Here is a 19333-nt window from a genome sequence, read left to right as displayed (position 1 = left end):
TTTAATGTTAGCCTTGTGCTGTGAATGAAAAATAAAACTCCATTTCTTGTATTTTTTAGACTATTCTATTTTAATATTCATTAATTATGATTATTCATTTACAATTTTACCCACATTTGCTTATGAAAAAAATTTTGTACACATTTTTAAAATTATCCTACAAATCTTTAAATTCTCTTAATCCGAAGGATTTTGTCAATATCTATCGATAGTACTTACTGGTATTTAACTTCATACTAAAAAGATACTGAAGCACATACACAGCTTTGTGGGAATCAATGGCAATGAAAAGGCAGACCAACTAGCCAAGAAAGGGACACTCGAACCACAATGTAATAAACCAATTCCACCAGACTCCCTTAAAAAATAATTTTTCGAGAAACTTATGACCGACCTAAAGCGCAACCAAACAGTAAAATCCACTGGAAAACCTTGGGCTGACATCCAAAACAGTTGGAAGAAATTTTGTCCCAGTTCTCGTAAGAAGACTGTGGCAAACATCAGACTCTCAACAGGCCATGACTGCTTGGCAGAGCACCTCAACAGAATAGGCATCCTTCCATCTAGTGAGTGCCAAATCTGCAATTCGGGAACCATGAACTCAGACCACTTGCTTGTATGTCCTTTACTAGACAAAGAATCTCAGGAGCGGAGTGACCTCTGCAAACTTTACTGGGATGCCAGAGATCACATGTAAAGACAACTCCTCATTCTTCCCTGTATATATATTTTTGTTACTTTAATTTTATCTTTGAGTTAATATGCGTTTGTCATGTGTTTTCTTTGTTTGTTAATGTAATTTTTTTCCTTTTTACTCCTTGTTTATGTCCACTTAATGCTGAACATCAATATTTCCAATAACGTAATCCAATACGTAACAACAACTCATACACAGTTTAAAAAATATTGAAACAGTCAATTACCTCGAAAAATATACATCATGTCAAAACGTGAAATTAGACATAATCAATATTTTTAACCCTTTCAGTCCCAGTGATTCCAATTGGAATCATTACATTTAAGATTTTTTATCTGCTTACCTAAAACTCGATTTGATTTGAAATAGGCGGTATTTTAATCTACAAACATTCCTCTAGCGAAATATATTTTTATTTTTCACCTATAAATGGCGGCACTACATGTGTTTGTGATTGAAATGATACTTGTTTCGGTTTTGTTCAAATCCATAAAAGTTATTGAAATAAAATATCTTTTTGAGGCATTTTAAATTAAAGAATATTTTTAAATATTTCATTTTTATTTATTTAAATGTTCATAAATAGTATTTCAACAATTTTTAACAATTTTCATTTTGAAAATTTATTGCTTTTATTTATTGAAAAGTTATGATTCCAAATGGAATCAGTGGGAGTTGAGTACAACTCTATATCATTCTCTAATGCGTTGTTTATTTTGAATTTATATCGTTTTTCTTTGCTCTTTCTTATTACTTTTTCAAGTTTTACTAAGATTTTGGGATAAAAAAGACTTATTTCTTTTTGTCATTATTTTTCCTGATGCCAAAGCAAAAAGCAGAGGCTTTATCTATTGATAAAGCGGTTCATTTGCTTATGAATGGAGACTTGTCTGACATCGAAATAGAAGGCTTGGATTCAGATGAAGAAACTAGTGATAATGTTCTGGGTGATATATCAATGGAATCTAAAGTTAATTACAACTCAATTGATGCACCCAGGGCCGGATTAACCTATAGACACACTAGGCACGTGCCTAGGGCCGACGAAATTCAGGGGGGGAAGGAGGGGAGGGCCCAAGAACGGCTATGCCCAGGGCCTACGAAAGGTATAATCCGGCTCTGGATGCACCCCAATGCATACCTGTCTTAACAATACTAAGAACTGTTTTAAAACATTTCATGTAAAATAAATAAGTAATACTGAGAAATAATAAGGTTCTCATCTAACCATATCAATAATGATGAAAATTGGTTCAATTTTTTTCAATGTGTAATAAATATAATAGTGCCAAATATTTCTTGCAGAATAGTTATAATTTATTTAGTTATTAAAAAATACCCCATTTATATAGTTATAAATCTTTAAATAATGCATAATATATATTCAAAAACTTTTCTAGTGATTTTCGTCCTTCACTACTTTATTCCCAATGATGCCATTTGGAATCATTTAAAATTTTATTAAAGAAATTTAAAAAAAAAAAAAATTCTGTTTGTTTTGTTCTTTTGAATGCAAAATGAGTCTGTTTTACAAATTTCAGATTTTTTTATTGAAAAATAAATATTTGGGACTGAAAGGGTAAGCTATCAAACTCGATCTTTACCCATTCGGGGGTGGGATGAGGGACAATTTGAAATCTTAAAAATGAACCACAATTTTTAACTGCAGCTTTGCATTTTCAAGAAATGAGTATCCCTTTTGAGTTGTAGTTGCAATTCAATGCTTCACAGATGTCGTTGTAAAAAGATAAAAGCTAAAAGGAATAAAAGCTGATTAAAATGGTGCATCTTGAGACCTAACAGACTAAGAAGATAAAAAAAGACTGGTTTAAAAAATTGTATCTGTTTATTTTTTCGAAAAAAATTTTGAAACATTTTTATTTTTAAGTAACCACCATTTTAAACAGTTTGTACTCTTTTTAATTTTCCCGGTTACAGCGTCATCTGCAAAGCAAAATGGAATGTAACTCAATTAGGGTTGTACGATTACATTTTTCTGTAGAATTTAAATCTGAAATAAGAAATAGGGGTTCATAATTAAGAATCACCCCCGGCACCAGGGGAGTGGGATCGAGTTTAATTTGTATAGCTTGTAAAAATAAATTAAATGCGACTATTTTAACTCTTTCAGTCCGATGTATATTTCTCAAGATATTTGACCAATTCCGAACTATTTGCACACACCCTGTATGATCTACGTTTATTTTTAGTTAACAATCAGAACCATGCTTCCTAGATTGCGATTTCTCTCCCCACTCCCACCTCCTATCTAAAAAAATCAAATTTCATATCGTGGGGAGCAACAGTATATTCATTCAGAGAATGTACGTTTTTGTGTTTGATTCTGCAAGGTTTTCATAATTTATTAGTTAATCCTAATTAATTAGCATATTTGAGATAGCAGTTATTTCGCAAAAAATCCGTTTATTAAAACAAAAGGCGTTCAGGGTGATATCGTTTTTATTTTGAGAACTGTACTTTCTTTATGAATTTATGAAGAATTTTTTTTCTTTTTAATATCTAGACATAACCTTCCTTTCAAAACTTTCAGTTAAACAGGGTTTTCAAGACATTCCTGTTACTGCGTGTAACGCAGATGGTACATACGCTTGTCAGTGTGGCGTAACTACCACTATAAATATTAAATACCAAATCACTGGTATGTAAGACATGTTAACTTGATTCTAAATAGAGGTACCTTTTGATAGATGAACATTGACAGGTGGTACATGCGTTTCTCAGTGTGGCGTAACTACCACTATAAATATTAAATACCAAATCACTGGTATGTAAGACATGTTAACTTGATTCTAAATAGAGGTACCTATTGATAGATGAACATTGACAGGTGGTACATGCGTTTCTCAGTGTGGCGTAACTACCACTATAAATATTAAATACCAAATCACTGGTATGTAAGACATGTTAACTTGATTCTAAATAGAGGTACCTATTGATAGATGAACATTGACAGGTGGTACATGCGTTTCTCAGTGTGGCGTAACTACCACTATAAATATTAAATACCAAATCACTGGTATGTAAGACATGTTAACTTGATTCTAAATAGAGGTACCTATTGATAGATGAACATTGACAGGTGGTACATGCGTTTCTCAGTGTGGCGTAACTACCACTATAAATATTAAATACCAAATCACTGGTATGTAAGACATGTTAACTTGATTCTAAATAGAGGTACCTTTTGATAGATGAACATTGACAGGTGGTACATGCGCTTCTCAGTGTGGCGTAACTACCACTATAAATATTAAATACCAAATCACTGGTATATAAGACATGTTAACTTGATTCTAAATAGAGGTACCTTTTGATAGATGAACATTGACAGGTGGTACATACGTTTCTCAGTGTGGCGTAACTACCACTATAAATATTAAATACCAAATCACTGGTATGTAAGACATGTTAACTTGATTCTAAATAGAGGTACCTTTTGATAGATGAACATTGACAGGTGGTACATGCGCTTCTCAGTGTGGCGTAACTACCACTATAAATATTAAATACCAAATCACTGGTATGTAAGACATGTTAACTTGATTCTAAATAGCGGTACCTTTTGATAGATGAACATTGACAGGTGGTACATACGTTTCTCAGTGTGGCGTAACTACCACTATAAATATTAAATACCAAATCACTGGTATGTAAGACATGTTAACTTGATTCTAAATAGAGGTACCTTTTGATAGATGAACATTGACAGGTGGTACATGCGCTTCTCACTGTGGCGTAACTACCACTATAAATATTAAATACCAAATCACTGGTATGTAAGACATGTTAACTTGATTCTAAATAGAGGTACCTTTTGATAGATGAACATTGACAGGTGGTACATGCGCTTCTCAGTGTGGCCTAACTACCACTATAAATATTAAATACCAAATCACTGGTATGTAAGACATGTTAACTTGATTCTAAATAGAGGTACCTTTTGATAGATGAACATTGACAGGTGGTACACGCGCTTCTCACTGTGGCGTAACTACCACTATAAATATTAAATACCAAATCACTGGTATGTAAGACATGTTAACTTGATTCTAAATAGAGGTACCTTTTGATAGATGAACATTGACAGGTGGTACACGCGCTTCTCAGTGTGGCGTAACTACCACTATAAATATTAAATACCAAATCACTGGTATGTAAGACATGTTAACTTGATTCTAAATAGAGGTACTTTTTGATAGATGAACATTGACAGGTGATACATACGTTTCTCAGTGTGGCGTAACTACCACTATAAATATTAAATACCAAATCACTGGTATGTAAGACATGTTAACTTGATTCTAAATCGAGGTACCTTTTGATAGATGAACATTGACAGGTGGTACACGCGCTTCTCAGTGTGGCGTAACTACCACTATAAATATTAAATACCAAATCACTGGTATGTAAGACATGTTAACTTGATTCTAAATAGAGGTACCTTTTGATAGATGAACATTGACACAGTCAAAATATAAATCCCCACCATGGACGTGATAAGAACTTGCCCATATTGATGGATGATCCACATTAAACAGTTAATTTGCCTAAAAATATACTGCTCAAAAAAAAAAAAAAAAAAAAAAAAATCCGGTGAAGTCTCCCGGTCAATAAACAATATTGAAGAAAAAAATGAGCGAAATGATATAAAACAAAAATTAACGAGCAAAATTAATATAAATAAATAAACCAGCATAAATCAATTAATGGTATCCGTTCATCGAATTCCATCACAGATAAAATTCTGGAAAAGGAGTAATGTGGCGTAATTACCACTATAAATATTAAATGCCAAATCACTGGTATATAAGACATGTTAACTTGATTCTAAATAGAGGTACCTTTTGATAGATGAACATTGACAGGTGGTACATGCGTTTCTCAGTGTGGCGTAACTACCACTATAAATATTAAATACCAAATCACTGGTATGTAAGACATGTTAACATGATTCTAAATAGAGGTACCTTTTGATAGATGAACATTGACAGGTGGTACATACGCTTCTCAGTGTGGCGTAACTACCACTATAAATATTAAATACCAAATCACTGGTATGTAAGACATGTTAACTTGATTCTAAATAGAGGTACCTTTTGATAGATGAACATTGACAGGTGGTACATACGTTTCTCAGTGTGGCGTAACTACCACTATAAATATTAAATACCAAATCACTGGTATGTAAGACATGTTAACTTGATTCTAAATAGAGGTACCTTTTGATAGATAAACATTGACAGGTGGTACATACGCTTCTCAGTGTGGCGTAACTACCACTATAAATATTAAATACCAAATCACTGGTATGTAAGACATGTTAACTTGATTCTAAATAGAGGTACCTTTTGATAGATGAACATTGACAGGTGGTACATACGTTTCTCAGTGTGGCGTAACTACCACTATAAATATTAAATACCAAATCACTGGTATGTAAGACATGTTAACTTGATTCTAAATAGAGGTACCTTTTGATAGATGAACATTGACAGGTGGTACATACGCTTCTCAGTGTGGCGTAACAACCACTATAAATATTAAATACCAAATCACTGGTATGTAAGACATGTTAACTTGATTCTAAATAGCGGTACCTTTTGATAGATGAACATTGACAGGTGGTACATACGTTTCTCAGTGTGTCGTAACTACCACTATAAATATTAAATACCAAATCACTGGTATGTAAGACATGTTAACTTGATTCTAAATAGAGGTACCTTTTGATAGATGAACATTGACAGGTGGTACATGCGCTTCTCAGTGTGGCGTAACTACCACTATAAATATTAAATACCAAATCACTGGTATGTAAGACATGTTAACTTGATTCTAAATAGAGGTACCTTTTGATAGATGAACATTGACAGGTGGTACATACGTTTCTCAGTGTGGCGTAACTACCACTATAAATATTAAATACCAAATCACTGGTATGTAAGATATGTTAACTTGATTCTAAATAGAGGTACCTTTTGATAGATGAACATTGACAGGTGGTACATGCGCTTCTCAGTGTGGCGTAACTACCACTATAAATATTAAATACCAAATCACTGGTATGTAAGACATGTTAACTTGATTCTAAATAGAGGTACCTTTTGATAGATGAACATTGACAGGTGGTACATGCGCTTCTCAGTGTGGCGTAACTACCACTATAAATATTAAATACCAAATCACTGGTATGTAAGACATGTTAACTTGATTCTAAATAGAGGTACCTTTTGATAGATGAACATTGACAGGTGATACATACGTTTCTCAGTGTGGCGTAACTACCACTATAAATATTAAATACCAAATCACTGGTATGTAAGACATGTTAACTTGATTCTAAATAGAGGTACCTTTTGATAGATGAACATTGACAGGTGGTACATGCGCTTCTCAGTGTGGCGTAACTACCACTATAAATATTAAATACCAAATCACTGGTATGTAAGACATGTTAACTTGATTCTAAATAGAGGTACCTTTTGATAGATGAACATTGACAGGTGGTACATACGTTTCTCAGTGTGGCGTAACTACCACTATAAATATTAAATACCAAATCACTGGTATGTAAGACATGTTAACTTGATTCTAAATAGAGGTACCTTTTGATAGATGAACATTGACAGGTGGTACATGCGTTTCTCAGTGTGGCGTAACTACCACTATAAATATTAAATACCAAATCACTGGTATGTAAGACATGTTAACTTGATTCTAAATAGAGGTACCTTTTGATAGATGAACATTGACAGGTGGTACATGCGCTTCTCAGTGTGGCGTAACTACCACTATAAATATTAAATACCAAATCACTGGTATGTAAGACATGTTAACTTGATTCTAAATAGAGGTACCTTTTGATAGATGAACATTGACAGGTGATACATACGTTTCTCAGTGTGGCGTAACTACCACTATAAATATTAAATACCAAATCACTGGTATGTAAGACATGTTAACTTGATTCTAAATAGAGGTACCTTTTGATAGATGAACATTGACAGGTGGTACATGCGCTTCTCAGTGTGGCGTAACTACCACTATAAATATTAAATACCAAATCACTGGTATGTAAGACATGTTAACTTGATTCTAAATAGAGGTACCTTTTGATAGATGAACATTGACAGGTGGTACATACGTTTCTCAGTGTGGCGTAACTACCACTATAAATATTAAATACCAAATCACTGGTATGTAAGACATGTTAACTTGATTCTAAATAGAGGTACCTTTTGATAGATGAACATTGACAGGTGGTACATGCGCTTCTCAGTGTGGCGTAACTACCACTATAAATATTAAATACCAAATCACTGGTATGTAAGACATGTTAACTTGATTCTAAATAGAGGTACCTTTTGATAGATGAACATTGACAGGTGGTACATGCGCTTCTCAGTGTGGCGTAACTACCACTATAAATATTAAATACCAAATCACTGGTATGTAAGACATGTTAACTTGATTCTAAATAGAGGTACCTTTTGATAGATGAACATTGACAGGTGATACATACGTTTCTCAGTGTGGCGTAACTACCACTATAAATATTAAATACCAAATCACTGGTATGTAAGACATGTTAACTTGATTCTAAATAGAGGTACCTTTTGATAGATGAACATTGACAGGTGGTACATGCGCTTCTCAGTGTGGCGTAACTACCACTATAAATATTAAATACCAAATCACTGGTATGTAAGACATGTTAACTTGATTCTAAATAGAGGTACCTTTTGATAGATGAACATTGACACAGTCAAAATATAAATCCCCACCATGGACGTGATAAGAGCTTGCCCATATTGATGGATGATCCACATTAAACAGTTAATTTGCCTAAAAATATACTGCTCAAAAAAAAAAAAAAAAAAAAAAAAAAATCCGGTGAAGTAAATAAAGTCTCCCGGTCAATAAACAATATTGAAGAAAAAAATGAGCGAAATGATATAAAACAAAAATTGATGAGCAAAATTAATATAAATAAATAAACCAGCATAATTCAATTAATGGTATCCGTTCATCGAATTCCATCACAGATAAAATTCTGGAAAAGGAGTAATGTGGCGTAATTACCACTATAAATATTAAATGCCAAATCACTGGTATATAAGACATGTTAACTTGATTCTAAATAGAGGTACCTTTTGATAGATGAACATTGACAGGTGGTACATGCGCTTCTCAGTGTGGCGTAACTACCACTATAAATATTAAATACCAAATCACTGGTATGTAAGACATGTTAACTTGATTCTAAATAGAGGTACCTTTTGATAGATGAACATTGACAGGTGATACATACGTTTCTCAGTGTGGCGTAACTACCACTATAAATATTAAATACCAAATCACTGGTATGTAAGACATGTTAACTTGATTCTAAATAGAGGTACCTTTTGATAGATGAACATTGACAGGTGGTACATACGCTTCTCAGTGTGGCGTAACTACCACTATAAATATTAAATACCAAATCACTGGTATGTAAGACATGTTAACTTGATTCTAAATAGAGGTACCTTTTGATAGATGAACATTGACAGGTGGTACATACGTTTCTCAGTGTGGCGTAACTACCACTATAAATATTAAATACCAAATCACTGGTATGTAAGACATGTTAACTTGATTCTAAATAGAGGTACCTTTTGATAGATGAACATTGACAGGTGGTACATACGCTTCTCAGTGTGGCGTAACTACCACTATAAATATTAAATACCAAATCACTGGTATGTAAGACATGTTAACTTGATTCTAAATAGCGGTACCTTTTGATAGATGAACATTGACAGGTGGTACATACGTTTCTCAGTGTGTCGTAACTACCACTATAAATATTAAATACCAAATCACTGGTATGTAAGACATGTTAACTTGATTCTAAATAGAGGTACCTTTTGATAGATGAACATTGACAGGTGGTACATGCGCTTCTCAGTGTGGCGTAACTACCACTATAAATATTAAATACCAAATCACTGGTATGTAAGACATGTTAACTTGATTCTAAATAGAGGTACCTTTTGATAGATGAACATTGACAGGTGGTACATACGTTTCTCAGTGTGGCGTAACTACCACTATAAATATTAAATACCAAATCACTGGTATGTAAGACATGTTAACTTGATTCTAAATAGAGGTACCTTTTGATAGATGAACATTGACAGGTGGTACATGCGCTTCTCAGTGTGGCGTAACTACCACTATAAATATTAAATACCAAATCACTGGTATGTAAGACATGTTAACTTGATTCTAAATAGAGGTACCTTTTGATAGATGAACATTGACAGGTGGTACATGCGCTTCTCAGTGTGGCGTAACTACCACTATAAATATTAAATACCAAATCACTGGTATGTAAGACATGTTAACTTGATTCTAAATAGAGGTACCTTTTGATAAATGAACATTGACAGGTGATACATACGTTTCTCAGTGTGGCGTAACTACCACTATAAATATTAAATACCAAATCACTGGTATGTAAGACATGTTAACTTGATTCTAAATAGAGGTACCTTTTGATAGATGAACATTGACAGGTGGTACATGCGCTTCTCAGTGTGGCGTAACTACCACTATAAATATTAAATACCAAATCACTGGTATGTAAGACATGTTAACTTGATTCTAAATAGAGGTACCTTTTGATAGATGAACATTGACAGGTGGTACATACGTTTCTCAGTGTGGCGTAACTACCACTATAAATATTAAATACCAAATCACTGGTATGTAAGACATGTTAACTTGATTCTAAATAGAGGTACCTTTTGATAGATGAACATTGACAGGTGGTACATGCGCTTCTCAGTGTGGCGTAACTACCACTACAAATATTAAATACCAAATCACTGGTATGTAAGACATGTTAACTTGATTCTAAATAGAGGTACCTTTTGATAGATGAACATTGACAGGTGGTACATGCGCTTCTCAGTGTGGCGTAACTACCACTATAAATATTAAATACCAAATCACTGGTATGTAAGACATGTTAACTTGATTCTAAATAGAGGTACCTTTTGATAGATGAACATTGACAGGTGATACATACGTTTCTCAGTGTGGCGTAACTACCACTATAAATATTAAATACCAAATCACTGGTATGTAAGACATGTTAACTTGATTCTAAATAGAGGTACCTTTTGATAGATGAACATTGACAGGTGGTACATGCGCTTCTCAGTGTGGCGTAACTACCACTATAAATATTAAATACCAAATCACTGGTATGTAAGACATGTTAACTTGATTCTAAATAGAGGTACCTTTTGATAGATGAACATTGACACAGTCAAAATATAAATCCCCACCATGGACGTGATAAGAACTTGCCCATATTGATGGATGATCCACATTAAACAGTTAATTTGCCTAAAAATATACTGCTCAAAAAAAAAAAAAAAAAAAAAAAAAAAAAATCCGGTGAAGTAAATAAAGTCTCCCGGTCAATAAACAATATTGAAGAAAAAAATGAGCGAAATGATATAAAACAAAAATTGATGAGCAAAATTAATATAAATAAATAAACCAGCATAATTCAATTAATGGTATCCGTTCATCGAATTCCATCACAGATAAAATTCTGGAAAAGGAGTAATGTGGCGTAATTACCACTATAAATATTAAATGCCAAATCACTGGTATATAAGACATGTTAACTTGATTCTAAATAGAGGTACCTTTTGATAGATGAACATTGACAGGTGGTACATGCGCTTCTCAGTGTGGCGTAACTACCACTATAAATATTAAATACCAAATCACTGGTATGTAAGACATGTTAACTTGATTCTAAATAGAGGTACCTTTTGATAGATGAACATTGACAGGTGATACATACGTTTCTCAGTGTGGCGTAACTACCACTATAAATATTAAATACCAAATCACTGGTATGTAAGACATGTTAACTTGATTCTAAATAGAGGTACCTTTTGATAGATGAACATTGACACAGTCAAAATATAAATCCCCACCATGGACGTGATAAGAACTTGCCCATATTGATGGATGATCCACATTAAACAGTTAATTTGCCTAAAAATATACTGCTCAAAAAAAAAAAAAAAAAAAAAAAAAGAAAAATCCGGTGAAGTAAATAAAGTCTCCCGGTCAATAAACAATATTGAAGAAAAAAATGAGCGAAATGATATAAAACAAAAATTGATGAGCAAAATTAATATAAATAAATAAACCAGCATAATTCAATTAATGGTATCCGTTCATCGAATTCCATCACAGATAAAATTCTGGAAAAGGAGTAATGTGGCGTAATTACCACTATAAATATTAAATACCAAATCACTGGTATGTAAGACATGTTAACTTGATTCTAAATAGAGGTACCTTTTGATAGATGAACATTGACAGGTGGTACGTGCGTTTCTCAGTGTGGCGTAACTACCACTATAAATATTAAATACCAAATCACTGGTATGTAAGACATGTTAACTTGATTCTAAATAGAGGTACCTTTTGATAGATGAACATTGACAGGTGGTACATGCGTTTCTCAGTGTGGCGTAACTACCACTATAAATATTAAATACCAAATCACTGGTATGTAAGACATGTTAACTTGATTCTAAATAGAGGTACCTTTTGATAGATGAACATTGACAGGTGGTACATACGCTTCTCAGTGTGGCGTAACTACCACTATAAATATTAAATACCAAATCACTGGTATGTAAGACATGTTAACTTGATTCTAAATAGAGGTACCTTTTGATAGATGAACATTGACAGGTGGTACATGCGCTTCTCAGTGTGGCGTAACTACCACTATAAATATTAAATACCTAATCACTGGTATGTAAGACATGTTAACTTGATTCTAAATAGAGGTACCTTTTGATAGATGAACATTGACAGGTGGTACATGCGCTTCTCAGTGTGGCGTAACTACCACTATAAATATTAAATACCAAATCACTGGTATGTAAGACATGTTAACTTGATTCTAAATAGAGGTACCTTTTGATAGATGAACATTGACAGGTGGTACATACGCTTCTCAGTGTGGCGTAACTACCACTATAAATATTAAATACCAAATCACTGGTATGTTAGACATGTTAACTTGATTCTAAATAGAGGTACCTTTTGATAGATGAACATTGACAGGTGTTACATACGCTTCTCAGTGTGGCGTAACTACCACTATAAATATTAAATACCAAATCACTGGTATGTAAGACATGTTAACTTGATTCTAAATAGAGGTACCTTTTGATAGATGAACATTGACAGGTGGTACATGCGCTTCTCAGTGTGGCGTAACTACCACTATAAATATTAAATACCAAATCACTGGTATGTAAGACATGTTAACTTGATTCTAAATAGAGGTACCTTTTGATAGATGAACATTGACAGGTGGTACATACGCTTCTCAGTGTGGCGTAACTACCACTATAAATATTAAATACCAAATCACTGGTATGTAAGACATGTTAACTTGATTCTAAATAGAGGTACCTTTTGATAGATGAACATTGACAGGTGGTACATGCGCTTCTCAGTGTGGCGTAACTACCACTATAAATATTAAATACCAAATCACTGGTATGTAAGACATGTTAACTTGATTCTAAATAGAGGTACCTTTTGATAGATGAACATTGACAGGTGGTACATGCGCTTCTCAGTGTGGCGTAACTACCACTATAAATATTAAATACCAAATCACTGGTATGTAAGACATGTTAACTTGATTCTAAATAGAGGTACCTTTTGATAGATGAACATTGACAGGTGGTACATAGGGGAGAGTGGGGTCAATTGTAACATTTTTTACTTAACTATTTTTAACTAACAAAAAATCCAATATATTATTAGTATTAATTGACAGACGAGTAAAGTAGACTATCCTCTACTAGAAAAAAAAATAAATACCTGATTTTAAATGTTATTATATTAGTTATTAACAATTTTTGACAGTCGTGCACTTGTTACAATTGTCCCCACTTACGGGGCCAATTGTAACAGTTCATAAATTCAATTAAAACATAGTTAATTATACATACTATCATAGTTGTGATATATTTTTTTATTGATCAAAATAGTAGTGATATTTTAGGAGTAAAAATAATAATGAGCAGAGACCTAAAGGGTTAAACTTTTAACTTTAAGGGGTTAAAAATTTTAATTTATGCTGTGAAAGGTGACAAATAAAATAATGCACATGCAACATAATATAAATGATATAGGAAACTATTGGTGGTTCTTAAAGAGTTAAGTAATGGTTTGTAAACATAAGATTATTTATTTTCAGCTGTTACATTCGTCCCTTTACTTATTGTTACAATTGTCCCCAAGACGCCATTTCAGCTTCATTTGTTAAAAACAATGCTAGTTAATTAGCAAAACTAATCTTTTTTTTTATTGAAATGTTAATGAAGGTGTCCACTTACATATTCGGTTACTAATTTTTATTTGTTTAAACAAAATTACTTTGTTACAATATAATATTCTAATACCAAAAAAAGTACTTTCGGGGCGTGAAAATATCTTTTGTGATGTAACTCTTTCAAAAGTACATAAAAATGGTTGCCATCAGGGGTGTACATGTAGATTTATTAAATATACCTTGTGCGCCACCTAGGAACCAAATCTAGAACCCGATACTCGAAATTTTTGCTCTGTTACAATCGTACCCTGTTACAATTGACCCCACTCTCCCCTACGCTTCTCAGTGTGGCGTAACTACCACTATAAATATTAAATACCAAATCACTGGTATGTTAGACATGTTAACTTGATTCTAAATAGAGGTACCTTTTGATAGATGAACATTGACAGGTGGTACATACGCTTCTCAGTGTGGCGTAACTACCACTATAAATATTAAATACCAAATCACTGGTATGTAAGACATGTTAACTTGATTCTAAATAGAGGTACCTTTTGATAGATGAACATTGACAGGTGGTACATGCGCTTCTCAGTGTGGCGTAACTACCACTATAAATATTAAATACCAAATCACTGGTATGTTAGACATGTTAACTTGATTCTAAATAGAGGTACCTTTTGATAGATGAACATTGACAGGTGGTACATACGCTTCTCAGTGTGGCGTAACTACCACTATAAATATTAAATACCAAATCACTGGTATGTTAGACATGTTAACTTGATTCTAAATAGAGGTACCTTTTGATAGATGAACATTGACAGGTGGTACATACGCTTCTCAGTGTGGCGTAACTACCACTATAAATATTAAATACCAAATCACTGGTATGTAAGACATGTTAACTTGATTCTAAATAGAGGTACCTTTTGATAGATGAACATTGACACAGTCAAAATATAAATCCCCACCATGGACGTGATAAGAACTTGCCCATATTGATGGATGATCCACATTAAACAGTTAATTTGCCTAAAAATATACTGCTCAAAAAAAAAAAAAAAAAAAAAATCCGGTGAAGTAAATAAAGTCTCCCGGTCAATAAACAATATTGAAGAAAAAAATGAGCGAAATGATATAAAACAAAAATTAATGAACAAAATTAATATAAATAAATAAACCAGCATAAATCAATTAATGGTATCCGTTCATCGAATTCCATCACAGATAAAATTCTGGAAAAGGAGTAATGTGGCGTAATTACCACTATAAATATTAAATGCCAAATCACTGGTATATAAGACATGTTAACTTGACTCTGTCGAGAGGTACCTTTTGATGGATGAAGGTTGACATAGTCGATAATTAATTCCCCACATCAGCAAATATGGAAGCTTTGGCCGGTGCTAATGTGTAAATCCTAAAGGAGAAAGAGTGAACAAAGCCTGTCCTTGTAAATAGACTATCTGATTTATAAAAATGCAATGTTAAGTTTCGAAATGGAAAAACAATAGTTATTGAAATGCTTTTCTGAGTACACTTTGCTCCTGTTGAAATTTAATCGTTGAAATACTTCCATAGTCTCCTTTCATTTTTTAATATATAAAGACATTAATTTCTCCATGGAAATAACGTAACATAAGTTCTATATCTAATAATACATTCCAGGGTCCGCTCTAAGCATTCGCCACCTCTACAAATACCATAAAATCGCAAATTTGGCGAATAAAATTAAGTCTTGGAAAAAGTATTGGCGAATGATCTTTTCCCTGGAAAGAAAAAAAATATATATTTAACTCGATCGTCAAAATTACGTCAAAACGAATTTTTCTAAACAAATCAGATTTTTTTAAAAATTCGATTTCAGTAATATCCGATAGATGCGCTGCGTTACCAATTAGAATTGGGTCCAAATAATATAAGCCAGAGACATACTACCTTAAAATAGTTTTCTTTGGGAAAAAAAAATTAGCCATGGAAAATGGTTAGGATTTGCATTTGTTGAATACTTTCGAAAATTGGTGAATACTTTTGTAATTTACCGTGTTCAGTTCATAAAACTTTTCGCCAACAGATGGACAACAATTTCAATGAAAAACTTTTATTTTAATGACATTAAAAAGATTCAGTTATATGTTTGATTGCCATTGAAATCAAAGCTGATCGATTTTTCTCCTGAAATGTCAATCATCAATCATAAATCTGATAGATAAAAATAGTCGGGAACAATATGTAAACTGTCTCGCTTTAATTGATGGGAGTTCTCAAGCTTCTTTAATCACGGAATCATGTTGCAAGAATTTAAATCTTCAATGTCAAATATCTGAAAACGCAATTTTAGGATTAGTTGATAAAGTTACTGCTCTTGCAACTAGAAAGGTCGCTTTGAACTTTTCGTCGTATTCTAGTGAAGAGATTAATGTAAATGCTCTTGTTGTCAAAAATCTGACCTGTAATCTGCCTAACTTTGAAATATCAGAATTTGATTGGCCTCACATTCAAGGATTGAAACTAGCAGATCCTACTTTCTATATCAGTCGACCTATTGATATAATCCTGGGCGTTGACATATTATTTGATTTAATTCAAAATGGAAAAATTTCAGGGATCCAAAATCAACCATCTGCTTTAAATTCGAAACGAGGTTGGTTACTGTCCGGTCGAATTTCTACTGATTCTAGGAGTGAAAGAAAGAGTATGTCATTAATTAATTGCCATGCATTAGTGCATATATTCTCAACTTTCTTAACGTTGCCGCCCATTAAAGAGCAAAAAACATTGCCTCCCTTTGTGAAAATCCAGTTTTTTACGCGTTAAATTTGTTTTCTTTTCCTTTTTTTAATTAATGTGCACGTTATTTCGATACTTTTATCCCGGCGGATGATCGCAGACTATTTGTCATAATCAAAATAAATACGGTAACGGAAATTAAAAAAAAAATACAACAAAAAATAGTGTCATTTATTCTTAATTAAATAGTTAAAAAAACACCCAAAACATTTTTTTTACATTAAAAAGTAGTATCAACGAAACAATCAAGTAACTATATCAGTATAACGTTCGGTTCAATATTTTTAGTGAGGTGAAGACGCAAGTCCCTTCGTAGCACGATCTCGAGTCGATTTCTCTATTTTGTGACTAGATAACACTGAATCTACGTTCGAAAAGGTGGAGAAAGGAAGGCCGATTAAAAAAATTTTGGCGATATTCTACAGTCCAGGGTAGAGACGACTGACGTTTATCGTCTCACAAAAGTTTGGCTTCAAGGAAAGCCAAACTTTTGTGAGACGATCACCATTTCAAAGCTTCATTAGTTTAAAGTTCAACCAATTCCTCCTGAATCTGAACCTCTGTTGTTTCAATATTCACAAAAGGGTTCATAACCCATTGAGGGACTTCCAGGAACAAAATATCATTGAAATAGACAGAAAAGTCCATGTGCAAAGAGTCAAGGTGCTGACAATATTCTTGTGCATCATCAGAGGTAATTTCGTCTTTCTTTTTGAGATATGATAAGATTGGAAATTAGCTGAACTCATTCCCACCAAAATTCTGCCTCCACAAAATGAGTTATCTTAGAAAGGTAGAAATAGCTGATTTTGTAGGGATCAAATTGAGCTCGTTGACTTGAAGTTGTAAATTAAAGCCATAACTCAAGAACAGAGTCGAAAAGATTCTAAAACCTATTGAGACATTCACATTTGGAAAGCCAGTGAATCTCGGTGTGTAGGAGCAAGTGATATTCTTCATCGTTTTTCTTACATAGCTGCTTGAATAATCAATCTTTGAGAACATTACTGCTAATTTTGTTCACAGCAGGTATAACACATTGCTAAGACTGATGCCAACTGTCGCTTTTATTTTTTCCTTCTAAATGCTGTCTGTAAATCACGCAGTGAACAGCTAAAATATCTGATAACTCCCTCTTCAAAACGGCGATAAACCCAATCTGTCAATCCACTATTGCAGGAGCTCCGTCAGTGACAGTATGCAAAATATTTCCAAGAGGAATGTTTTGTTCATTAAAATAACATTTGACACCATTGAAAATAGATTCACCTTTGGTATCTACAATAAAGCAAAAAGCATCTCCTGAATAATTTTTGTTTCCTTCACAAACCGGACATACGCCAACAGTAAAGCCTGAATTACTTGGCAAGGTTGATTCATCAACTTGAAAGGAAAATTCGTTGGATATCAAAAGTTTGCATCAAATCGAGACTTCATACTAAAAGCGCATGCACTTCAATTTTCACTAAATGGCTTGAATGAGTCAGAGGCAAAAACTACTGACTCCTGCGCTACGCTGTGCTGGTTCGGATCGGAGGATAGGTGCCGCATAAGTTCGTTTTATTGGTGGTACAAATGGTGTATCAGATAATCTTAGTTTATTATATTAATTTAATCTTTTTTCTTTTATATTAATTTTAGATTAATTTTATTCATTATATAAATCTTAATTTAATAATTTTATTTAGGAGTTATAAAGTTAAATTTGAATAACAAAACGTACTTATCGCCCCCCTCCTACTGCCCAAAACATACCAAACGCCTCACTAGAGCCCAAAACAAGTCCACCACCCCTCGGCATACTCCCACCGCCCCCGTTGAGAAACAATGCATTAGTGGAATTAGATAATGTTATGAACAAATTCTTGGAAATCGAATCTGTCCCAAATGCTACAACCTTATCTATCGATGATCAAAAAGTCGAAAATTTCTACCTTCAAGCAACAAAAAGAAATTGTGATGGTAGATACATAGTTAATTTGCCTTATAAGAAGGATAGAATTTTAGGAAATTCTCGGAATCAGGCAAAACAGCGATTTTTTTCATTGGAAGAAAGGTTTCGCGATAACCCTAAATTCAGAAATCAATGCATTAATTTCATAAGGGAATATCAAGATCTGGGACATGTGCAACTTGTTCCGAATTATGAATTTTCCAAACCAACTTCAGAGTGCTTCTATTTGCCACATTTTGGTATCATTCGAGAAGAGAGTGAGACAACCAAATTGCGTGTTGTCTTTGATGCATCTGCAAAATCCGAGGCAGGCATTTCTCTTAATGACGTTCTTCATTTTGGTCCGAAACTACAAGAGGAACTATTTAATGTTCTCTTAAAATTCAGATGCTATCCTGTTGCACTAACCAGTGACATTGAGAAAATGTTCCGTCAAATTCAGATCGAGCCAGAGTGGTTCAGAGAAAAAGCATTTGCCTTCCAATGA

The 19333-nt window shown here is 33.4% G+C and overlaps 1 protein-coding gene across 1 annotated transcript; it reads left to right on the top strand.

Moving 5' to 3' along the window:
* Positions 1-1517: 1517 nt before the first annotated feature.
* On the top strand, positions 1518-19333 carry LOC107437918 (uncharacterized). The gene is made up of 3 exons (XM_087151478.1): positions 1518-1644; positions 16444-16797; positions 18663-19333. Exons 1-3 carry the CDS (start codon positions 1518-1520, stop codon positions 19331-19333), a joined length of 1152 nt encoding a protein of 383 aa, XP_087007604.1.

The sequence above is a fragment of the Parasteatoda tepidariorum genome, chromosome 9 (genome assembly GCF_982258835.1).
Source record: "Parasteatoda tepidariorum strain Cologne lab strain chromosome 9, Ptep-v5.0, whole genome shotgun sequence".
NCBI classification, from domain to species: Eukaryota; Metazoa; Arthropoda; class Arachnida; order Araneae; family Theridiidae; genus Parasteatoda; species Parasteatoda tepidariorum.
The sequence above is the reverse complement of the archived record's forward strand: the minus strand, read 5'-3'. Positions and strand labels throughout refer to the sequence as shown.

Coding starts and splice junctions, on each gene's coding strand:
- LOC107437918 (XM_087151478.1), top strand. CDS start 1,518: ATGCCAAAGCAAAAAGCAGAGGCTTTATCTATTGATAAAGCGGTTCAT. Junction 1,645..16,443: donor AACTAGTGATAATGTTCTGG/GTGATATATCAA, acceptor ACGCAATTTTAG/GATTAGTTGATAAAGTTACT. Junction 16,798..18,662: donor TTCTAGGAGTGAAAGAAAGA/GTATGTCATTAA, acceptor ACGCCTCACTAG/AGCCCAAAACAAGTCCACCA.